We start from the raw sequence: 25,543 nt of genomic DNA on the forward strand, positions 1-25,543 counted from the left end.
CATTTGATTATACTCATCATTCCAAAGGTGAAAATTGTTCTTACCTAACAGCTTCTTTCTTCTTCTTTGCAGACTCTGTGATCTTTATAATTTCCAAGTCCAAAGATCCTGATTGAGATGAATTTGTGCTGTCATGTGATTTCCATTGGTTTCTGCAAGACATAAAAGGCCATCGGGTCTCTTTCAACCGATTTTCATCTGCCATTATATCATCCAAAATCTTTTCTTTTTTAGAAGGAATATGCGAAGTGAGCAGTTGGAAGGGTTCACACACAGTTGTCAATTTCATGCTCTTCTTTCTCATGAGCTGTCTCTGAGACTTTCTGTGCAACATCGCAAAATCTGGTACTTTTGTATTAATCTGGGGTTTGAATTTCAGTTCTTTATCTGGGTCCCAACCCACTGCTTTCCTCTTATTCAAGAAGGTATTGTGAAGCATACTTTTTGGAAGGGATGCACTGTATAACAAGTCCTGAGCTCTCACTTTCATCTTAATTGCTCTGTAGAGTTCTTCCTCTTCAATCCTGTCACTGACCTTTTGATCACGAAGGTATCTGGGGACTGGTTTTGCTTTAAATTTTTTTGTTTCCTTTACTGAAATATCCAGGTCCTTTATTTGCATTTTTCGGATTTCTTTCTTCTCCTCCTCTCTTTCGAGAAAGCTGAATGGTTTTTGCATTGACAGTAGAATCTCTTTGTTCCTCATTTTTACAAACCTTCTTCTTTCTTCATTCCGTTCTATTATTTCCTCAAACAGCGGAATATAGGTATGGGCTGGCACAGGGTTAGCACGGAATTTTTTCTGGCATTCTGCTTCTTCCTCTAATTGTTTTCTCAGCAAATGGTTCTCTATTTCAATTTCAGACCTTGATTTGAACTTTTGCTTCTTTTTCTCAGCCTCTCTGAGGGTCATTTGGAATGGTTGTGGTATTGTGATCTTTGGTGACCATTGCTTTTGCTCCTTTTTAATTGTTTTCATTTTTGGTAAACTTGAGCTTCCGAGCTTCTGGGGTTTTTCACGTGAAGTATACTCTTCCACAGAAAATCCATCCCACATTCCCTGAATTCGATCCCTTCCACAGGACATGAGTTTTTTCCCAATTATTTTCTGATCTTCATTGGACATTTCTGACAGGCTTGAGTATGAAGTACTGTCTACCTCAGTTGTCGAGTAAGATAGATGGACACTATTTTTCTTATCTGAATTCATTTTGCAGGTTGAACTATAAAAATTTACAAAAGTAAGTTTATTTATATTTATAATAGAACATGCACATTAATACAACTTACATAATGCATTCTTGTAAAAGAACATCCCACGAGTTCTTTACTAGGTGGAGGTGATGCAGAAAAGGATGTAAAAGAATTTAGCAGATTGCTTTTAGTAGCAGTGAGAAGGGCTGCAAGGTAAAGTTGTTTTGGAAGAGCATTCCAGAGGAGACTGAAGATCAGACTTCAAGATTTCCCAAATAAGGTGGAACCAAGCATGGAGGGATTTGAAAATAAGAATGTGAGTCTTGAAGTTGATATGCCAGACGCAGGAAATCAGTGGAACTGGGTGAGGACAGGGGTAATGGGTGAATAGAACTTATGCAGTAAAGGATACAGGTCACAGATTCTGGATTAGTTGGAAGTTTATAAAGGGCGAAAGCAGAAAGGCTGGCAAGGAGCGCATTGGAGAAATCAATACTCAAGGTGATAAAGGTGTGGATGAGGATTTCAGCAGCAAAGAGAGTATGAGCATAAGTAGACAAGGAAAGCTCAGCTCAGCAGAAGAAAAAAAAATTGGGTTGTCCACCACTAGGCTCAGCCAAGTGTGCAGTCAGGGAGGTTGATGGGATCAGTGCCAGAAGCATATCAGGATGATTTCAGTTTTGATGATATTTAGCTATAGCAAATTAAGTTTGATCTAGGAAATTAATTTGGATGGGTAGCTGGATAGTGGAGTGCGCCGGTGGTGTGCAGTAGCTGGATAGTGGAGTGACTGTGCTGGACTGAGTGGTAATGCCAAAGAGATAGAGTTAGGTGCCAATGGTTTACATGCAGTGAGCTGACCCTGTGCTTACAAATTATTGATATGTAGATAATGAATAGGAGAGGACCAAGGATGGAGCTGGAGCATACCAGAAGGATAATGTGTGGGCAAGAGAGAAGAAAATATTTAAGGACATGTGATGAGGGGCACATAGGAGAAAAAACATGTGCACAGTGACATGGAGGTGAACTGTGGATGCACAGAAAAATTGAGTGATCAATAGTGTCGAAGGCAGCAGAGAGGTTGGGAAAAGTGAGGAAAGACATCCAGCTGTGGCAGCAGTCACAAATGATGACACTGGTGACTTGGATGTGGGCTAATCAAAAATCACACTGGAAGGACACAAACATGAGTGGTGAACAGATGCCTGTGACATCACCACATTCGGGGAGCTGCTCTAGAAAGGGTAGGTGAATGTAAAGGTAGAGGGGTCAACAATGTTTTTTATTTAAAAGGAGAAAGGTGGTGACAAGAATTTTAAAGAGGGTGTAAATAATTCCTGAAGAAAGGGAAAGATTGATACTGTCAATGAGCATGAGGCTCAGAAGGAGAAGTTGGGTGGTCAGGAGTGTGTTGGAAGGTGATCAAGGGAGCACATGGTGGGCTTTGTGGAAAATTGAGTTTATAAGGGCTGGGGGGAAAATGGGGCGGGGGGAGAAAGAGAGAAGCTGCAACCTAGCGCAGGGTGGGGGAATAACGTGATATAGGAAGTAGAAGCTACCCAGTGGATGGCCTTGATTTTGGTAAGAAAGTCCATGAGCACTTCACATTTAGAATCAGATGTGTGGATAGAGGGTATGGAGAGGGGAGATTAGAGGAGGCTGTTTTTGGAGGCAAAGGGTTCAGGGTTGTCCTTGCCCTCCAAGGTGACCCTGTATCAATAGGAGGATTTCCCTTAAGAGTGATATGGCAATATTGCTTGAACTGGTCAAATCAGATCTGGACAGCCAAGCTGGTCGTATTGCACATGTGCTCTAGTCCCTGACCCAAGGATTTCAGACCACAGATGTGGCCTTGCACAGGGGGGTGGGGGTAGGAAATCATCCAGGATCTAGTAGCGATAAGGACACTGAAGGTGGACACATGGTAATTATCGAGCAGATCAATGAGACACTGATGTCAGTACAGATGGTGGGCCTGAGGATAGAGTGGTGTGAGTTTATGATGTCGCTGATGACAGAGTTCATGGATAGTTTTTCCAGGTGTGGAAAGAGATGGTGGAGGGGTTAGCAGTGGGATCTGTATGGTGAAAGAGATGAAGAAATGATTAGACATAGTCTTACCCAGGAGAGACAGGAACCTAGCACAGTGGCAGAATAGGAAGTCATTGGGGATGTAATGATAGATGAGATAGAAGGTTGAGAGGGCGTTGGCAAAGGATTATGAATGGCAGAGACTGGGAATAATGGTGGGAGGCCAGAAATAAACTGGGAGGATAAATTGAATGTATCTATTTCTGGGTGCAAATATCAAGAGATCTACCTCTATGGGACTACTGACAGATACTGCTGTTTGGTTAAAAACAGTATTGAAGTGACATTTTCAGTGCTACCTCTCATGTAGTTGCCCCCAGACCTAGGAGCCAGTGACATTTTTGTCATGAGTTGTTCATATCCTGTATATCTAGTTCAATTATTTATATTTTGATGGTATATATTATATTGATAATCTCATATTTTCACCACCATAAAAAGAACCATACTGCCCTTGTATTCTTCAGTATAGTGGCAGACAGGATCAATCTAATCTTCCTTTGAACTTTTTGAACATATTATTTAGTTCTCAATGTGCCCACCTGTAATACACTGAAGTTTCACAGGGATCCTCTGAAGCAGCTTTCACACCTCTGACACAGAGTTTACTCTCATACATTTTCTCTAGTTTTGCCATTGTATGAGCATGTGCATTTTTCAGTTCCTCTACTTTCTTATAGTAGTCTTCATCGGACATGCCACATAAACTACTGGGACCTACTGAATCCCCATCGTCCATATAATGAACTTGTCTGGGGTGCTCTGTTTCATTGGTATGAGGATCAGAATCATTTTCATTCTCATTCTAAAAACACAAAAAATTGGTTAGCTGTTTCTGTTATTCACAATTTACACCTGCCATTTCAGAGAAACACTATGCTGCTATTATTGTATTATTGCCAATTAAGTTAGTAAGCACAATCAAATGATACATTAAAAAAAAGCAAAATATAGAAAAAAGGGAAACAACACTGGGTTAATATACCAGAAAAGGCAGCGTAAAACAAGCTATAAGAACCAATGAATTGTAAACATCTTGCTTAAAATGTGGTAAATATAAATTCTGTTCTGACAAAAGTGTATCAAAATAATTCTCTAAGATCAGGTTCAAATTAGTTAGGTAGTTCAGACTGAAAATAAAATATTACAACATTCTGAGGATTAAGATTGATGAATATATATTTGAATACAGAAGTATCATTCGGCTATTTTAAGCTCTCGTAGTAAAGGGTGGTAAAGGGCTGAATATGCTTGCTGAAGACATAGAATCATAGAAAGGTTAGAGCACAGAAGGAGGCCATTCGGCCCATCGAGTCTGTGCCAGCTCTATGCAAGAGCAATGCAGCTAGTCCCACTCGCCCGCCCTATCCCTGTAGCACTGCAAATTTTTTCCTTTCACGTCTTATCCAGTTCCCTTTTGAAGGCCAGGATTGAATCTGCCTCCACCACCCACTCGGGCAGTGCATTCCTATCCACTCGCTGTGTAAAAGAGTTTTCCTCATGTCACCTTTGGTTCTTTTACCAATCACCTTAAATCTATGTCCTCTGGTTCTTGACCCTTCCGCCAATGGGAACAGTTTCTCTCTATCTACTCTGTCTAGACCCTTCATGATTTTGAATACCTCTATCAAATCTCCTCTCAATCTTCTCTGTTCAAAGGAGAACAACCCCAGCTTCTCCAGTCTATCCATGTAACTAAAGTCCCTCATCCCTGGAATCATTCTAGTAAATCTCTTCTGCACCCTCTCTAAGGCCTTCACATCTTTCCTAAAGTGCGGCGCCCAGAACTGGACACAATACTCCAGTTGTGGCCGAACGAGTGTTTTATAAAGGTTCATCATGACTTCCTTGCTTTTGTACTCTATGCCCAGGATCCTGTATGCTTTTTTAACCACTTTCTCAACCTGCCCTGCCACCTTCAACGATTTTGTATATATAACCCCAGATCTCTCTGTTCCTTTACCCCTTTTAGAATTGTGCTCTTTAGTTTATGTTGTCTCTCCACATTCTTCCTACCGAAATGTATCACCTCGCATTTATCTGCGTTAAATTTCATCTACCACATGTCCGCCCATGCCACCAGCCTGTCTATATCCTCTTGAAGTCTATCACTATCCTTCTCACTGTTCACTACACTTCCGAGTTATGTGCCATCTGCAAATTTTTAAATTGTGCCCTGTACACCCGAGTCCAAGTCATTAATATATATCAAGAAAAGCAGAACTGACCGCGGGAGAACACCAGCGTACACCTCCCTCCAGTCCAAAAAATAGCCGTTCACCACTACTCTCTGTTTCCTGTTACTTAGCCAATTTTGTATCCATGCTGCTACTGTCCCTTTTATTCCATGGCCGGAATCTAAATCTTCACTGATATTTGAACTTTGCTATTCCCAATGGCAAATGAATTCCCATATGAACAGCCTTGTAGCAGGATCATAAGTAATCAGCAAGATTCATCCTATAGAATCCACCTGCTACTGACCAATATCTAATAGCCACAAGTAGTCCACACCATCTGCTCTTCCAGAAGCAGGAGGAAAGTACAGAATCCAGATGATAGTTATTACAAAGCCAAACATACAATTCACATGGGGCAAGTAGCTTTTGTAGTGCAGCACTGGACTCTCATTCAGTGAAACCTGATCTAAATCCCAGCCTGGTCAACTATATAAACTCAATTACCTTTTGTGGTAGGGTTTTATTGGTTCTCAAACAATCCAAATTATGGATCATTCCATAAATGTGGAACACTTCAAGTCAAGAGAAGGAAATGGCAAGGAGATATATCCTGGCCTTTGTTTCTAGGGGGTTGGAGTATAAAAGCAGGGAAGTCATGCTACAACTGCACAGGGTGCTGGTGAGACCATACCTGGAGTACTGCGTACCATTCTGGTGCCCTTATTTAAGGAAGGACATACTTGCATTGGAGGCAGTTCAGAGAAGGTTCACTAGGTTGATTCCAGGTATGGAAGGGTTGTCTTATGAGGAAAGATTGAACAGGTTGGGCCTATACTCACTGGAGTATAGAAGAATGAGAGGAGATCTTTTGAAACATACAAGATTCTGAGGTGAACACAGTATAAAAGGAGCGACCTAGAGCGGGAGGAGAGTCTGAGAGTCTAAGGCAAGTCATGGCAGCACAGCTTGCACCCGTGATATGCTCCTCCTGCACTATGTGGGAAGTCATGGACACTACCAGTGTCCCTGGCGACCAGGTGTGCAGGAAGTGTGTCCAGCTGAAGCTACTGGCTAACCGTCTTTCGGAGCTGGAGCTGCGGGTGGATTCACTGTGGAGCATCCGCGATGCTGAGACTATCGTGGATAGCACGTTCAGTGAGGTGGTCACACCGCAGGTAAAGATTACGCAGGCAGAAAGGAAATGGGTGACCGCCAGGCAGAGTGAAAGGACTAGGCAGGTAGAGCAGGAGTCCCCTGGGGCCATCTCCCTCTCAAACAGATATTCTGCTTTAGATACTGTTGGGGGAGATGGCTTATCAGGGGAAAGCAGCAAGAGCCAGGCTCGGGGCACCGTGGGTGGCTCTGCTGCACAGGAGGGGAGGAAGAAGAGTGGCAGGGCTATAGTGATAGGGGATTCAATTGTAAGGGGAACAGATAGGCGTTTCTGCGGCCGCAAACGTGACTCCAGGATGGTATGTTGCCTCCCTGGTGCTAGGGTCAAGGATGTCACGGAGCGGCTGCAGGGCATTCTGGAGGGGGAGGATGAACAGCCAGTAGTCGTGGTCCATATCGGTACCAACGACATAGGTAAAAAAAGGGATGGGGTCCTGCAAGGTGAATTTAAGGAGTTAGGAGATAAATTAAAAAGCAGGACTTCAAAGGTAGTGATCTCAGGATTACTACCGGTGCCACGTGCTAGTGAGTATAGGAACAGGAGAATAGACAGGATGAATGCGTGGCTGCAGGGATGGTGTAGTAGGGAGGGATTTAGATTCCTGGGACATTGGGACCGGTTCTGGGGAAGGTGGGACCTGTACAAGCGTGACGGGTTACACCCGAGCAGGACCGGGACCAATGTCCTCGCGGGGGTGTTTGCTAGTGCTGTTGGGGAAGGTTTAAACTAGAGTGGCAGGGAGATGGGAACCTGAGCGGGGAGTCAGAAGGGAATAAAGTTGAGAGCAGCAAGAGAGGAGAAGACCCAGGGGAAATCTACAATACAAATAGTACAAACAGTTGTTCAAGAACAAGTGAGAGGGAAAAGTGTAGAGCAGCGGAAAGAAAGTGTACTTTAGGCACGACAGATAAAATAAAAACTAGAAGGCGTAAGGCGATTAACCCAGCATCAAAGCTGTGGCAGGGGGTTGGGAACCTGAGCAGGGAGACAGAGGAAAGCGTGTCAGGAAGGGACAGAAGGTATGGAGTAAAAGGTAAAGTGTTAAAAAAGGAAAAAGCAGGAACTAAGTGTCACAAAATATATTTGAAAGTTCTTTATCTGAATGCACGTAGCATTCGTAACAAAATGGACGAGTTAACGGCACAAATAACTACATATGGGTATGATCTTGTGGCCATTACAGAAACATGGCTGCAGGGTGATAACGACTGGGAATTAAATATGCCAGGGTATTTAACAATCAGGAAGGACAGGCAGGAAGGAAGGGGAGGTGGGGTGGCTATGTTAATAAAGGAAGGAATCACTGTAATACAGAGAAATGATATTGGGATAAAGGATCAGGATAACGAAACAGTTTGGGTAGAGATAAGGAATAATAAGGGGAAAAAAACACTAGTGGGCATATTATATAGGCCTCCTAATAGTTGCAACTCTGCTGGAAGAAGTATTAATCAGGAAATAGTCGGGGCATGTAATAAGGGAACAGCCATAATTATGGGGGATTTTAACTATCATATTAACTGGACAAATCAAATTGGGCAGGGCAGCCTTGAGGAAGAGTTTATTGAGTGTATTAGGGATGGATTTCTTGAGCAGTATGTAACTGATCCTACATGGGGGCAAGCAACCTTGGACCTGGTCCTGTGTAATGAGCCAGGATTAATTAATAATGTCCTAGTTAAGGATCCCCTTGGAATGAGTGACCATAACATGGTGACATTCCATATCCAATTAGAGGGTGAGAAGCTTGGTTCTCAAACAAGCGTAATGAGCTTGAATAAAGGAGACTATGATGGTATGAGAGCGGAATTGATTAAAGTGGACTGGGAAAATAGATTAAAGGGTAAGACGGTACATGAGCAGTGGTGTTCATTCAAGGAGTTATTTTACAACTTTCAAAAAAAATATATTGCACTGAGGAAAAAAGGGTGTAAAAGAAATGACAGCCATCCGTGGCTAAGTAAAGAAATTAAGGATAGTATCGGACTAAAAACAAGGACATATAAGGTAGCCAAACTTAGTGGGAGGATAGAAGATTGGGAAGTCTTCAAAAGACAGCAAAAAGTAACGAAAGGATTGATTAAGAAAGGGAAGATAGATTATGAAAATAAATTAGCAAAAAATATAAAAACAGATAGCAAGAGTTTCCACAGTTATATAAAAAGAAAAAGGGTGGCTAAGGCAAACGTAGGTCACTTAGAGGATGAGACCGGGAAATTAATGGTGGGAAACATGGAGATGGCAAAAATGCTGAACAAATATTTCGTTTCAGTCTTTACGGTAGAGGACACTAAGAATATCCCAACACTGGACAAACAGGGGGCTCTGGTGGGGGGAGGAGCTAAATACGATTAAAATCACTAAGGAATTGGTACTCAGTAAATTAATGGGACTCAAGGCGGATAAATCCCCTGCACCTGATGGCTTACATCCCAGGGTCTTGAGGGAAGTGGCAGTAGGGATTGTGGATGCTTTGGTAATAATTTTCCAAAATTCTCTGGACTCGGCAAAGGTCCCGGCAGATTGGAAAACTGCTAATGTAACACCCTTATTTAAAAAGGGTATTAGGCAGAAGGCTGGAAATTATAGACCAGTTAGCCTAACATCTGTGGTGGGTAAAATTTTGGAGTCTATTATTAAGGAGACAGTAGCGGAACATTTGGATAAACATAATTTAATAGGACAAAGTCAGCATGGCTTTACGAAGGGGAAGTCATGTCTGACAAATTTGCTTGAGTTCTTTGAGGATATAACGTACAGGGTGGATAAAGGGGAACCAGTGGACGTAGTGTATTTAGACTTCCAGAAGGCATTCGACAAGGTGCCACATAAAAGATTATTGCTCAAGATAAAGAATCACTGGATTGGGGGTAATATTCTGGCATGGGTGGAGGATTGGTTATCTAACAGGAAGCAGAGAATTGGGATAAATGGTTCATTCTCGGACTGGCAACCAGTAGCCAGTGGTGTTCCGCAGGGGTCGGTGCTGGGTCCCCAACTCTTTACAATCTATATTAACGATTTGGAGGAGGGGACCGAGTGTAACATATCAAAGTTTGCAGATGATACAAAGATGGGAGGGAAAGTAGAGAGTGAGGAGGACATAAAAAACCTTCAAGGGGATATAGACAGGCTGGGTGAGTGGGCGGAGATTTGGCAGATGCAATACAATATTGGAAAATGTGAGGTTATGCACTTTGGCAGGAAAAATCAGAGAGCAAGTTATTATCTTAACGGCGAGAAACTGGAAAGTACTGCAGTACAAAGGGATCTGGGGGTCCTAGTGCAAGAAAATCAAAAAGTTAGTATGCAGGTGCAGCAGGTGATCAAGAAGGCCAATGGAATGTTGGCTTTTATTGCTAGGGGGATAGAATATAAAAACAGGGAGGTATTGCTGCAGTTATATAAGGTATTGGTGAGACCGCACCTGGAATACTGCATACAGTTTTGGTGTCCATAAGAACATAAGAACATAAGAAATTGGAGCAGGAGTAGGCCAATCGGCCCCTCGAGCCTGCTCCGCCATTCAATAAGATCATGGCTGATCTGATCCCAACCACAAATCTAAAGAACACAAGAAGTCGGAGCAGGACCCGGCCACATAGCCCCTGGGCCCTCTCCGCCACCCACAGGGCATTGACCGATCCGAACTCAGCTTCATGTCCAATTTCCTGCCCGCTCCCCATAACCCCTAATTCCCTTTACTTCTAGGAAACTGTCTATTTCTGTTTTAAATTTATCTAATGATGTAGCTTCCACAGCTTCCTGGGGCAGCAAATTCCACAGACCTACCACCCTCTGAGTGAAGAAGTTTCTCCTCATCTCAGTTTTGAAAGAGCAGCCCCTTATTCTAAGATTATGCCCCCAAGTTCTAGTTTCACCCATCTTTGGGAACATCCTTACTGCATCCACCCGATCAAGACCCTTCACAATCTTATATGTTTCAATAAGATCGCCTCTCATTCTTCTGAACTCCAATGAGTAGAGTCCCAATCTACTCAACCTCTCCTCATATGTCCGCCCCCTCATCCCCGGGATTAACCGAGTGAACCTTCTTTGTACTGCCTCGAGAGCAAGTATGTCTTTTCTTAAGTATGGAGACCAAAACTGTATGCAGTATTCCAGGTGCGGTCTCACCAATACCTTATATAACTGAAGGAATACCTCCTTCTTTTTATATTCTATTCCCCTAGCAATAAAAGCCAACATTCCGTTGGCTTTCTTGATCACCTGCTGCACCTGCATACCAACTTTTTGATTTTCTTGCACTAGGACCCCCAGATCCCTTTGTACTGCAGTACTTTCCAGTCTCTCGCCATTAAGAAAATAACTTGCTCTCTGATTTTTCCTGCCAAAGTGCATAACCTCACATTTTCCAATATTATATTGCATCTGCCAAATCTCCGCCCACTCACCCAGCCTGTCTATATCCCCTTGCAGGTTTTTTATGTCCTCCTCACTCTCTACTTTCCCTCCCATCTTTGTATCTTCTGCAAATTTTGATATGTTGCACTCGGTCCCCTCCTCCAAATCGTTAATATAGATTGTAAAGAGTTGGGGACCCAGCACCGACCCCTGTGGAACACCACTGGTTACTGGTTGCCAGTCCGAAAATGAACCATTTATCCCAACTCTCTGCTTCCTGTTAGATAACCAATCCTCCACCCATGCCAGAATATTACCCCCAATCCCGTGATTTTTTATCTTAAGTAATAATCTTTTATGTGGCACCTTGTCGAATGCCTTCTGGAAGTCTAAATACACTATGTCCACTGGTTCCCCTTTATCCACCCTATACGTTATATCCTCGAAGAACTCAAGCAAATTTGTCAGACATGACTTCCCCTTCATAAAGCCATGCTGACTTTGTCCTATTAAATTATGCTTATCTAAATGTTCCGTTACTGTCTCCTTAATAATAGACTCCAAAATTTTACCCACCACAGATGTTAAGCTAACTGGCCTATAATTTCCAGCCTTCTGCCTACTACCCTTTTTAAATAACGGTGTTACATTAGCAGTTTTCCAATCTGCCGGGACCTCTCCTGAGTCCAGGGAATTTTGGAAAACTATCACCAAAGCATCCACAATCCCTACTGCCACTTCCCTCAAGACCCTAGGATGGAAGCCATCAGGTCCAGGGGATTTATCCGCCTTGAGTCCCATTATTTTACTGAGTACCATCTCCTGAGTGATTTTAATCGTATTTAGCTCCTCCCCCCCGAGAGTCCCCTGTTTGTCCAGTGTTGGGATATTCTTAGTGTCCTCTACTGTAAAGACTGAAACAAAATATTTGTTCAGCATTTTTGCCATCTCCATGTTTCCCACCATTAATTTCCCGGTCTCATCCTCTAAGGGACCTATGTTTGCCTTAGCCACCCTTTTTCTTTTTATATAACTATCGAAACTCTTGCTATCTGTTTTTATATTTTTTGCTAATTTCTTTTCATAATCTAACTTCCCTTTCTTAATCAATCCTTTAGTTACTTTTTGCTGTCTTTTGAAGAATTCCCAATCTTCTATCCTCCCACTAAGTTTGGCTACCTTATATGTCCTTGTTTTTAGTCGGATACTATCCTTGATTTCTTTACTTAGCCACGGATGGCTGTCATTTCTTTTACACCCTTTTTCCCTCAGTGGAATATATTTATTTTGAAAGTTGTAAAATAACTCCCTAAATGAACACCACTGCTCATGTACCGTCTTACTCTTTAATCTATTTTCCCAGTCCACTTTAATCAATTCCGCTCTCATACCATCATAGCAATACTTAAGAAAAGACATACTTGCTCTCGAGGCAGTACAAAGAAGGTTCACTTGGTTAATCCCGGGGATGAGGGGGTGGACATATGAGGAGAGGTTGTGTAGATTGGGACTCTACTCATTGGAGTTCAGAAGAATGAGAGGCGATCTTATTGAAACATATAAGATTGTGAAGGGGCTTGATCGGGTGGATGCGGTAAGGATGTTCCCAAGGATGGGTGAAACTAGAACTAGGGGGCATAATCTTAGAATAAGGGGATGCTCTTTCAAAACTGAGATGAGGAGAAACTTCTTCACTCAGAGGGTGGTGGGTCTGTGGAATTTGCTGTCCCAGGAAGCTGTGGAAGCTACATCATTAAATAAATTTAAAACAGAAATAGACAGTTTCCTAGAAGTAAAGGGAATTAGGGGTTACGGGGAGCGGGCAGGAAATTGGACATGAATTTAGATTTGAGGTTAGGATCAGATCAGCTATGATCTTATTGAATGGCGGAGCAGGCTCGAGGGGCCGATTGGCCTACTCCTGCTCCTATTTCTTATGTTCTTATGTTTGACTCAACAGGGTAGATGCTGAGAGGATGTTACCCCTCAAGGGGGAATCTAAAACTAGGGGGCATAGTCTCAGAATAAGGGGTCGCCCATTTCAGATGGAAATGAGGAGGAATTATTTCTCCCAGAGTGTCGTGAATCTTTGGAATTCTTTACCCCAAAAAGCTGTGGAGGCTGAGTCATTGAATACATTCAAGGCTGAGTTAGACAAATTTTTGATCAGCAAGGGAGCCAAAGGATATGGGGAAAAGGTGGGAAAGTGGAGTTGAGGTAAAAATCAGATCAGCCATGATCTCATTAAATGGCGGAGCAGGCTCGAAGGGTCAAATGGCCTACTCCTGCTCCTATCTCTTATGGTCTTGCCATACACTCTCCCATGCCAATTTAGAGCAATAATGACAGTAACTTTGAATCAAAAGCAAAATACTGTGGATGCTGGAAATAAAAACAGAAAATGCTGGAGAAGCTCATCAAGTCAGGCAGCATCTGTGGAGAAAGAAAGAGTTTCAGGTCAAAGACCTTTCGCCCCAAGGTGAAACAGCGGTTTACTTGTACTTCTTTCAATTTAGTTTCCTCTACATTGGGGAGACCAAATGCAGACTGGGTGATCACTTTGCTGAAACCTCCACTCTGTCCGCAAGGGTGACACTGACCTGTGGGTCGCTTGTCATTTTAATTCCCCTTCCCACTCCTTCTCTGACCTCTCTGTCCTCGGCCTCTTACACTGTTCCAATGAAGCTCAACGTAAGCTCGAGGAACAGCACCGTATCTTTCATTTAGGAACTTTACAACCTTCCGGACTTAACATTGATTTCAATAACTTCAGATCATAACCACTGCTCCCATTTTTTCAGTCAGCTAGTGCTGGTAATGGTTCTGCTGCTGCCATTTACAGCTACTCCTGATCAGGCTAAGAAACAAAAGATTGTCATTGCCCATTACCACCTTCCTTGCCTTGCACCATCATCCCTTTTGTCGTTTAATCACTCGTGCCCTCTACCCTATCTCAGACCTTCCCTTTTGTTATTTCCTCCCCTCCCCCATTTTCCCTGGCTCTGTACTTGCTTAAACATTTTAACTCTTAACATCTTCCAGTTCTGACAAAAGATCTTCAACCTGAAATGTTAACTCTGTTTCTTTCTCCACAGATGCTGCCTGACTTGCTGAGCTTCTCCAGCATTTTCTGTTTTTATTACAGTAACTTTGAAGTTGTTCATGGTACAGACTCTCTCACCTTATCCAGCTAAATAAAAATAGGTTGAAACAGAAACCCACCAATGTATTACATAATTAACCCACAACAGTATACCATTATTGTATTGTACCTAAGGTCAACTGATCATGCCATTTATTGCAATATTAAAATACTCTATTGTAGTTGCCTTTTCTTCTACAGATAACATTGGTGAACAGAAGTAGCTCTTTATGTCTGTGTTAACAGAGCAGCAGAAAATCATGAATGATGTGGACCCAAATTGCTTTGTACTCTGTTGATGAATTTAAAACCAGCACATGATACATGAACTACTCAAGTTCTGTAAAATAACTCTTGTTGAATATAAAACTCATTGAAGGGCATAACATTCTACATTCATTGACTATGAATCCGGGAATAGAATCTTTGAAAGAGCAAGCCAATTTCTCTCACTCCCCTGCTCTTTCCCCACAGCCCTACAATTTTTTCCCTTTTCAACTATATATCCAATTCCCTTTTGAAAGTTACTATTGAATCTACTTCCACCACCGTTTCAGGCAGTGCATCCCAGATCATAACAACTAGTGTGCAAAAAATGTTTTCCTAATCTCCCGTCTGGTTCTTTTGCCAATTATCTTAAATCTGTGTCCTCTTGTTACCCTCCTGTCAGTGGAAATAGTTTCTCTTTATTTACTCTATCAAAACCCTTCATAATTTTAAATATCTCAATTAAATCTCCCCTTAACTTTCTTTGCTCTAAAAGGAGAGCAATCCCAGCTTCTCTATCTCTCCACATAACTGAAGTCCCTCATTCCTGGTACCATTCTAATAAAATCTGCTTTGCACCCTCTCCAAGGTCTTCACATCCTTCCTAACGTGTGGTGCCCAGAATTGGACACAATATTCCAGCTAAGCCCTAACCAGTGATTTATAAACATTTAGCATAACTTTCTTGCTTTTGTATTCTTATCCCTCCATTTATAAAGCCAAGGATTCTGTATGGTTTTTTAATAGCCTTATCAACTTGTCCTTCAAAGGGTTTATGTCCATCCCCAGGTCTCTCCATTCTTGCACCCCTTTTAAAATTGCACCATTTAGTTTATATCACTTCTCCTCATTCTTCCTTCCAAAATGCATCACTTCATACTTCTCTGCATTAAATTGTATCTGTCATGAGTCTGCCCATTTCACCAGTCTATCTATGTCTTCCTGAAGTCTGCTACTATCCTCCTCACTGTTTACTACATTTCCAAGATTTGTGTCATCTGCAAACTTTGAAATTAAGTCCCCTAGACCCACTCCATCAAGAGCCAGGCATTCTCAAAATGTGAGCAGGAACAAGATTTGTTATTCAATAGGGCTTGGAAAGTCTATAACCAACTTCATGACCTAGCCTGTGATTTGAGAGCAGTCAATTTATTAAGGACAATGAGTGGAATAGTTGATCTCTTCCAGCAGACAGACACAGTGTTATTGATGTTTTTGTTAAGAACACATTGCACTAGATAAAGACATAGCAGTGGAATCAATTAGATTATGCTTTGGGGAATTTACCCTGGAATTAATTTCTTAACTGCACCTACTGAAATGCTTGAATTGAAAGTAGCAATATTCCAAAGTATGAAAAAATGAAGTCTTTATTTCTAGAGACAAGCTAGTGAAATAACTTGCATATTTCCATTGTTTTGTCTTTCATTCACATAACCATCTCTCCTAGTTAACAGGGTCTGTTAAAATGGCAGGAAATCTTGTCTGAGAATTGGATTATGCAATGGTAAGAAACAACCATATGGTACAAGAGTAAAAGTACAGTATTTATAATCAAAATTAAGTTTAGGTCATTAGACCACATGCTTATATGTTGTGAAATGAATTGGAGTAACTCACTAAGCAAAACTGCAAACCATTTTTCATTATCTCCTTCTATTACTTAAAGCCACACTAAGATTAATAAATACTGCCTGAACAGTAACAATCTGTAGCAGCTGTAGGCGGAGTTTCTCCCTTGTAAAATTCTGCTGCCCATAACCTAACTCGCACCGAGTCCTGTTCACCCATCACCCTTGTGCTCACTGACCTACACTGGCTCATGGTACACCAACATCTCGATTTTAAAATTCTCATCCTCATGTTAAAATCCCTCCATGGCCTCACCCCCCATTATCTCTGTAACCTCTTCCAGCCCTACAACCCTCAGAGCATTCTACATTCCTTCAACTTTGGCCTCTTGTGCATCGCCCACTTCTTTCACCCCACCATTGGCGGCCGTGCCTTCAGCTGTCTAGGCCATAAGCTCTGGAATTCCTTCCATTATCCTCTCCACTTCTCTCTCCTCCATTAAGATGCTCCTTAAGACCTACCTCTGTGACCAAGCTTTTGGTCACCTGTTCGAATCTCTCCTTTGGCTCACTGCCAATTTTTGTCTGATTACGCTCCTGTGAAACACCTTGAGGCGTTTTATTACGTTAAAGGCGCTATATAAATGCAAGTTCATAGAATCATAGAATAATACAGCAGAGAAGGAGGCCATTCAGCCCAGCGTGCCTGTGCTGGCTCTCTTGAAAGAGCTACTCCCCTGCTTTTTCCCCATATCCCTCCAAATTTTTCCTTTTCAAGTATATATCCAATTCCTTTTTGAAAGTTACAATCGAATCTGCTTCCACCACCCTTTCAGGTCGTGCATTCCAGATCATAACAACTTGCTGATTAAAAAAATTCTTCTAATCACCCCCTGGCTTTTCTCCCCCAATTATCTTAAATCTGTGTCCTCTGATTACCGTCCCTCCTGCCGGAGGAAACAGTTTCTCCCTAACTACTCAATCAAAACCCCTCATGCCCCGGAGCATGGTACATTGGCGAGACCATGCAGACACTGCGACAACGGATGAACGGACACCGTGCAACAATCGCCAGACAGGAGGGTTCCCTCCCAGTCGGGGAACATTTCAGCAGTCAAGGATATTCAGCCTCCGATCTTCGGGTAAGCGTTCTCCAAGGTGGCCTTCGAGACACACGACAATGCAAAATCGTCAAGCAGAAATTGATAGCCAAGTTCCGCACCCATGAGGACGGCCTCAACCGGGTTCTTGGGTTCACGTCATGCTACATGTAACCCCACCAGCAAAAAAAAGTTATCTTTTTAATACAACTGGTCATTCTACCTCTCTCTCTCTCTCTCTGTCCTTGTGTTGTGACCGTTTGTGTATTCGTTAGTCTTGTATGTAATGTTTCTCTGTCTGAACACCATTCAACTCATTTGATTGCTTTGATAACGGGCAGTTGGAAAGATTATCTGTAATCACCAGGCATTATGGAATCCTACACTCACCTGACGAAGGAGGAAGCCTCCGAAAGCTTGTAATTTCAAATAAAGCTGTTGGACTATAACTTGGTGTTGTAAGACTCCTTACATTTGTCCATCACCGGCATCTCCACATCATTATCAACCTCAGTAACTCTAATCATTACCATCAATGCTTAAACAAAAAATGTTAAATGTTACTAAAGTCCATTTACATGATTGGCAACTGTGGATGACTTTACCCCCTCCTTAGCCCGGAGTAACTGAAGCCAACTGCAACCTTCTAAGAGGCGAGTGCTACTAACTGAGCTAATGTCCACCTGACAGTAATCTAATCAAGGGCTTAGATGACATCATCAACTTAGAACCAAGCAGTGATCCTGGAAAAGCCCTGAACTCTTCCTGGTATCTGTTTATAAAGTATGTACACCTTTTTTGGGTTAATGTTTATAAGGCCATTCCACCTTTGTATTGTACACCATGTATTATAAAAGATAGGTACTGTGTTTTGAACTGTAATACTGGGATCATATTGTGTACAATCTGTATTATATCGTTTTGAACTGTATTGCTTTGGAGTTGTGATTTTTACATTGAACTGTGTGTATCTTTAATTTCTATGAAATAAAGCATATTTTGAAATTTAAAAAGTTTGTGCTGACAGAGTACTCAACATCCTTGACGTGTGAGCAGAATTACATAAAATATAATCTGCAGTTTATTATCAAGAAATGTCATATACAATAAACACACTATTATCGTAGTGAAAATTTCTAGCTACATTCTTGATCAAAACTTCACCATTGCGGATACAACTTACATTGAATTACTGCCAACTAAAGTCAGAACAAGGATTGAAATTCTAAAAGACTTAACAACCAAGATTTTAAAAACATTTATACAAAGAGGGGTACTAACTCTTCCTTTGAAGGAAGGTGGATTAAAACAAATATTTTTGATGACGGGGCACGGCCAACCCAGACGTTTAGATAAGGTTTCTCCAGTCCAACTCTATCGTTCGCTTATTTTGGTTTTAAAATTCCCACCCTATTTGAACGATTTTCATTTTTAAAAGTAAATATTTATAAAAATGACACTTCGAACACTGCCCCAAATACTAACACCTGGTAATGCTGCTGTCATCTATCCGTTGTCAATGACAACGCGGCCGACCTGCATCATCGATTACGTCACAGTCACACGGCGATCCCTCATTCCTAACATCGCCCCGAGTACCCAGCGCCTCCCTCCCCCTTTACCTCCTCCTCATCACCGGCTGGATCAGGCGGCTTCTGGCACAGGGTCCGTCTGAGAGCCTCGGCCTCCTCTCTCTCGTACAGCGTGGTGGGGATTCTGGTTTGTGGGTTAATAGGGGTTTTGATGCAGGAGGTGATGAGAACTGAATCTCTATGAGGACAGGAACTCTGCATCCCTACTCCGCGGTTCAACCGCCACCGCGAGCTCCTGGCAACGGTTGCAGCACGGGGCAGGAATAAATACTACGGACAGCCCTCAGGGTCAAAACGATCGTCCTTAAAGCGCGACTGTTCTAACCCTGGGTTTTGTATTCTTCCACAGAACAGGGCAGAAATATGTTATATAATGTATTCTTAATCATCTTTAACAAGCTGTAATTGTTTACTTCTACAGTGACTTTAAGGCATTTCAAATTCATAGATAACTAACCCAGCAGAACTTTGCTTATAACATTCCCGCTGTAATGACCAACTTTTAGACTGATCATTTGCTGGTTTATCTACAATATGAATAAAGATTCAAAATCAGAAATTTAATGCACAGATATCGGGCGTTCATTGCAGACGAATAATCCCTCTAAAGAAAGTGGAGCGAAATTAACATAACTAGGAATTTTTCATTTGCCCTTACAGATCTGGAATCTAAATTTAAATGGGCAATCGTACTGCAAGTCTGGCGTGCGTCATTTTACTAAGAACGTAAGAAACAGGAGCAGAAATAAGCCATACGGCCTCTCGAGCCCGCTCCACCATTCAAGATCATGGCTGATCTTCTACCTCAACTTTAAAGTTCAGTCGGTAACAAACAAAAACAGACTTCAGAATTTAAAAACATGCTCTATATTGCCCACCATTTTAACTGATCACATCCAGTTCTCAATCATACAATCACATGTAGGTCACTAAGGTCAGGAAACTTCCTGTACTTGACAATGGATACAAAAAGTTATACCAATATGGCTACACAACTTTGGTATAATAGGGGTTAAGACATATTGTTGGGGAAGTCAAAGGAGTTTCACTTTTCTGTATGCATCTATGTTCCAGATGATATGGATATGTCTGATACATTTCCACTTTTGACACACTGTATTTGATAATCAGAAAAAAATGTCTGAAAAGCCAATGGTCCTCTAAAAATCACACTTTTCCCCAAACCATCACAACTAGATACTGTACTACAAACTTCACAACATCCATGAGTAACTTCAGGTCTTAACTGCAAAAGCACAGCTCAGTCAGCATCTCATAGAATCATAGAAAATTAAGGCACAGAAGGAGGCCATTCGACCCATCGTATCCATGCCAGCCGAAAAATAGCTATCCAGTTTAATCCCATTTGCCAGCACTTGGTCTGTAGCCCTGTAGGTTACGGCACTTCAAGTGCACATCCATGTACTTTTAAAATGAGTTGAGGATTTCTGCCTCTACCACCCTTTCAGGCAGTGAGCCCCAGACCCCTACAACCCTCTGGGTAAGAAAAATTCTCTTCAGCTCCCCTCCAATCCTTCCACCAATTACTTTAAATCTATGCCCCCTGGTCACTGATCCCTCTGCTAAGGGAAATAGGTCCTTCCTATCCATTCTATCTAGGCCCCTCATAATTTTATACACCTAATTAAATTTCCCCTCAGCCTCCTTTGTTCCAATGAAAACAACCCCAGCTGATCCAATCTTTCCTCATAGCTAAAATTCTCCAGTCATGGCAACATCCTCGTAAATCTCCTCTGTACCCTCTCTAGTGGAATCACATCTTTCCTGTAATATGGTGACCAGAACTGTACATACTCAAGCTGTGGCCTAACTAGTGTTTTATACAGTTCTAGCATTACCTCCCTGCCTCGGCTAATAAAGGAAAGTATCCCGTTTGCTTATTTAACCACCTTATCTACCTATCTTGCTACCTTCAGGGATCTGTGGACATGCACTCCAAGGTCCTTCTGTTCCGCTACACCTCACAGTATCCTCCCAATTATTGTGTATTCCATTGCCTTGTTTGCCCTCCCCAAATGCATTAACCTCACTTCTCCAGATTGAATTCCATTTGCTACTTTTCTGCCCACCTGACCAGTCCATTGATATCTTCCTGCAGTTTATAGCTTTCCTCCTCACTATCATCCACACGGCCAATTTTTGTATCACCTGCAAACTTCTTAATCATGCTCCTTACATTTAGGTCTAAATCATTAATATATACCACAAAAAGCAAGGGACCTAGTACTGAGCCTTATGGAACCCCACTGGAAACAGCCTTCCAGTCACAAAAACACCCATCGACCATTACCCTTTCCTTCCTGCCACTTAGCCAATTTTGGATTCAACTTGCCACTTTCCCTTGGATCCCATGAGTTTTTACTTTTCTAACCAGTCTGCCGTGTGGGACCTGGTCAATAGCCTTGCTAAAATCCATGTCGACTACATCAAACGTGCTACCCTCATCGACCCTCCTTGTTACCTCCTCAAAAAATTCAATCAAGTTAGTCAGACACAACTTTCCCGTAACAAATCCATGCTGCCTGTCCTTGATTAATCCGTGCCTTTCTAAATGACGATTTATACCATCCCTCAGAATTGTTTCCAATAATTTGCCCACCACCGAGGTAAGGGTGACTGGCCTATAATTACTTGGTCTATCCTTTTCTCCCTTTTTAAACAACGGTACAACATTAACAGTCCTCCAATCCTCCGGCACCACGCCTGTAGCCAGAGAAGATTGGAAAATGGTCAGAGCCTCCGCTATTTCCTCCCTTGTTTCTCAACAGCCTGGGATACATTTCATCCGGGCCTGGCGATTTATCTACTTTCAAAGATGCTAAACCCCTTAATATTTCCTCCTTCACTATGTTTATCCCATCCAATATTTCACACTCCTCCTCCTTAACTACAATATCTGCATCATCCCCCTCGTGTGAAGACAGAATGAAGTATTCATTTAGAACCATACCCATATTTTCCGCCTCCACACACAGGTTACCCGTTTGGTCTTTAATATGCCCTACTCTTTCCTTAGTTATCCTCTTGCTCTTTATGTATTTATAAAACATCTTTGGGTTTTCCATGATTTTACTGGTCAGTAAAGAGAAAATACAGGTTATTGATATCTTGGGTGTAACACATCATTAAAACTAAAGACTAAAAGAATCATTTTGATGAAGTGCTTCACATCAGTAACCTGGAAATGTATCAGTAACCTATTTTTTCTTTGCAAATGCTGACTGACCCGCTGTTTTTCCAGCATTTAGTTTGTTTAATTCTTCAGCCCATAGCTGTCTGTCCATTTTCCTGCTGGATTCTCCTACTCTCATCCTATTGTTACCCTTCCATTTTGGAACTACATGTAATTCAATGCATTTTCAAATGACTCAATGTGATGGCCTTTGTACAGTGCATACCATTTTAAAATCTATTAAGTTATGATACATTAGTATCTTTGTGAAAGTACTCAGGATATTTGATCTCTTGGTCTCTACTGTCCTTCCGCAAAGGGGCTCTCCACCTAATGATACCATGGTTAGGAAACTTCACAGTAGACACATCTCTTTGGCAAAGCCCTCCATGAGGGTCTGGATTAAGCAGTTAGTTATAAGTAAGCCTAGTACCCAGCACTGGACTTGGACATCTAGAACATTAAAATAGCTGGCATGCCACAAATTGCTCTGTGGAAGTTCCTCTGCTATATTAAAAGGCAAATGTCTGTTGTATACCTGTTGGAATGACAGCTGGTGGACAGCATTACACAGAAGCTAACTATAAGAACATACACTCAGAAAAATGGCTCAACTTTGTGGAGACCTTGGCTGATAACTTGATGTGCCAGGTGCTGAAGGATACCTGCGTCCATGGCACTTGACAGTGCAACATGAAAAATATAGTCCTAACTGATGAATATAATAATAATGGCAGGCTTGACATTTTAATACTACTGTTCTAGCTCCTTTGTCAGCAGTGCCACTGAATTTTGCATACTGGAATTGTCACCTTTTCAGGCAAGAACTCGGTTTGTAAACCGTGGAAAAAATTTGTATCAGAAATTAATTTTAACATTTTTGGATGATTTCAAATGTGCCATTTACTTTGTATTCCATGATGTCCCATTGCACTATAAGGTTGTGCAGCATACAGTGGACCATTATGATGTGGGATACTTTGTAGTACACCTCAAATCTGTCTAGGTATCTGAATCTCCGCTTCAACATGCTAATGTTGTGTTCAATAATAAATGCACCTTATTATACTTGTAGAGAAAAGTTGTTGGCCGATTGCGGGGATCCAGGTGAGCTTGTTGGGTCTGGATGAAGCACTCCTGTTCCTCCTGGCCCACAAGCAGTGCAATAAAGGCACTCACCTCATGGATCCGGCCCTTCTTGGCCTCCTGATGTGAATCAGAAGCGATGGGAAACCCAATCAGGTAAGGATAAATATGTTTGACATTTCTAATACACAAAAAATTAAATGCCTCAACTATCGCAATGAGGTACATTACCCCTTTAAATATCGTCCCATCGGCTTTAAGTGGGGACGGTACTTCTGAGTTTCTGTTGCGCGTGCATCCAAAGGCACCTGGGTTAAACCTGGAAGTGGGCGCGTTGGAGCCAGGATGTGATCCCGCTTCAAAAACAAACCATTTTTACTGCCCACCCACGCCCTACCCCCCGTTCTTGGGGGTTAAAATTATCCCCCACCCCCCGTCAAGGTTGCAGAAAGTGGCTTTGGTCTTTGAGGAACCAACCTTGCACTTTTCTTTCTGGGTCAAATAACGGGGCATTGGCCGATTGCCGCAAAATGAACGAATCATGACTGCCTGTACAAATGGTTATGGGTGAGCTGTACACTGGGGAGCAATGACCTTTGTGTCTTATGATGCACAGTGATTGTGTGCAAGAGCACTCAGGGCTACCTGGGTGTAATCAATGACACCGTGGACTTGCAGGAATCCTGTCATTTAGAAAACCTGGTTGTCGTGGGGAAATGATGAACAATACATCAATGAACTGTTTGATGTATCGGTACATTACAGATAAACTGATGTTCCCTGTGGCAGCCTGGATTGAGCCAGAGACATAAAAAATTCAGGCTGAAGTGATCTTGGTAGATACCGTGCCTGTGCTGGAACTTAGTTGCAAGTCATCTTTCAGCACATGGCAAAACTCTTCCCTGATGAATCTTTGTCAGTGCATGCACTGTTCCTCTGACAAGATAAGGCCGTCTTTGCTAGTACCTGTGATTGGGAGGGTAATGGTAAGTTGCTGCACTCCTCCTCTGGTGTAACTTGGCATGGATGTCATCCCTCCATTCCTCTTCTTCCTCCAAATTGTACAAATAAAATGAAAAGCCCAAAGTCCCAATTTGTAGCAAGAATGGTTGGCCCAAAACCATGCCGCAAACTGTGCGCAAGGCTTATTAAGGCCTTACAAAATATTTAAATTAGTTAACATTCCCTTAAGGTGCTCAGTCTCACAGCACCTGTTTGGAATGGGCACCGAAGAGGAGTCCCTAATATAAGTAAAAGTCTTGCTATTTCTGTTGGGAGCCTCCTGTGGCAGGCTTCACCCCACCAGAACTGCATCGTGGGTAGAGCCTGAGCACAACTGATCTCTGCCCACATGGTTACACCCCAATTACATCCATTTAACTGACCCAAAAATACATGTCCGAGTCTCTAAGTTGACATCTCCGCTTATTTTTTTACCCTGCAAAAATAAAGGATTACCCAAAGATACAGAAAAACTGGGTTCCTTCCACGTCAGAAAGCTTACTAGCAGTGTGTAGTCCCTGGGAACTGTTTAATACGGTAACAATGTATTTTTTGTTAATAGCACAAAATTACCATCAAGCGGCAGATGATTACATCCTGCTCATTACATTTTGCTTACAAAACGTGTGACATGTACATTGCACAACTAGAAAACCTTAACAGTTCTGCTGCAGTAATTGGAAAGTAAATTTGGTTAAGTGGCACAATTCATACAATATTTTTCATACAAAGATAAAGCACAGGAAATCTGGCAGGTATGCTGTTCCAAAGGTTAACTTTCAAAAGGTCTGCACGATACCCATGCATATCGGATGCCACAGGCTTCCTTAAAACCAAGCTTCTCAAATAATTGGTACGACGTGTCATTTTCCACTTCAATGAAACAATAAATAGGATATCCAAGCTTCTGCAGGGTTTTCACCATTGTAGTCACCAGTAATTTGGCATAGCCCTTCCTGCGATGCTCTGGTAGAGTGTAAAGTAATCCCATCGCACTGTATTTGTAGCTCAGTAGCCAGGAGATAGGATTACCAGTCTCATCCAGAATACAACAGTTCGGGAAATTCGCTATGAGGCTTTTCACAATTCCGAGACTATTATCATCACCTCCAAACTTCCAGTTTCTGTTTACTATCTCCGCATGTGACAAGTCTAGATGACTTATTCTAGAGGCGAGATCAGCCCTTTTAAAAAAAAACATTGATAAAGTTTTTACTTGGAGACGGAAGAAATTTGTGTTCATCAGGATTAACTGATGTCAGTACTGCAGAAATGAACGAGTTCAAATTTTAGCAACCAATGTTAGCAGCAAGTACTTTCAGGTCGGATGTGGCACAGGATAGATCCAACGTAAAGGCCCAAAAATGCAAGCCAAGGACACTCAAGACTATCCACGCGTGACATGTACATTTTTGCATCAGCCATCTTAGTGGTTTTTCTAAGTAAGATTGTTAATTTGAAACTAATTTATGGTAAATCTTGGGTGATTTTCTGCTCGGGAGTCATGGAACCAGTACTAGGATCTTTAGTCAGCAGAAAGAGGAGACCTTCAATCTGCACAGGCTTTGAACTAAGGTTCTAAC

At 42.0% G+C, this 25,543-nt stretch overlaps 2 protein-coding genes across 5 annotated transcripts in view; both read right to left on the reverse strand.

The window, feature by feature from the left end:
* Nucleotides 1–20,029, reverse strand: part of fam161a (FAM161 centrosomal protein A) — a 32,573-nt gene extending 12,544 nt beyond the window's left edge. The window contains exons 1-3 of the mRNA XM_067989083.1: nucleotides 18,728–20,029; nucleotides 3,831–4,093; nucleotides 45–1,223 (exon numbers count right to left, since the gene is read on the reverse strand). Coding sequence (XP_067845184.1) covers nucleotides 45–1,223; nucleotides 3,831–4,093; nucleotides 18,728–18,880 — 1,595 coding nt within the window. The 5' untranslated portion in view covers nucleotides 18,881–20,029. The remainder of the gene's footprint in view (nucleotides 1–44; nucleotides 1,224–3,830; nucleotides 4,094–18,727) is intronic.
* Nucleotides 20,030–24,547: 4,518 nt separating this feature from the next.
* The window catches only part of LOC137324599 (glycine N-acyltransferase-like protein 3), a 31,779-nt gene continuing 30,783 nt past the window's right edge, over nucleotides 24,548–25,543 (reverse strand). For all 4 annotated transcript variants that reach the window (XM_067989079.1, XM_067989080.1, XM_067989078.1 and 1 more), the window contains one exon: nucleotides 24,548–25,144. In XM_067989079.1, the coding sequence (XP_067845180.1) occupies nucleotides 24,733–25,144 (412 nt within the window). In that variant the 3' untranslated portion in view covers nucleotides 24,548–24,732. The remainder of the gene's footprint in view (nucleotides 25,145–25,543) is intronic.

This window comes from Heptranchias perlo, chromosome 8 (assembly GCF_035084215.1).
Source record: "Heptranchias perlo isolate sHepPer1 chromosome 8, sHepPer1.hap1, whole genome shotgun sequence".
Taxonomy (NCBI): domain Eukaryota; kingdom Metazoa; phylum Chordata; class Chondrichthyes; order Hexanchiformes; family Hexanchidae; genus Heptranchias; species Heptranchias perlo.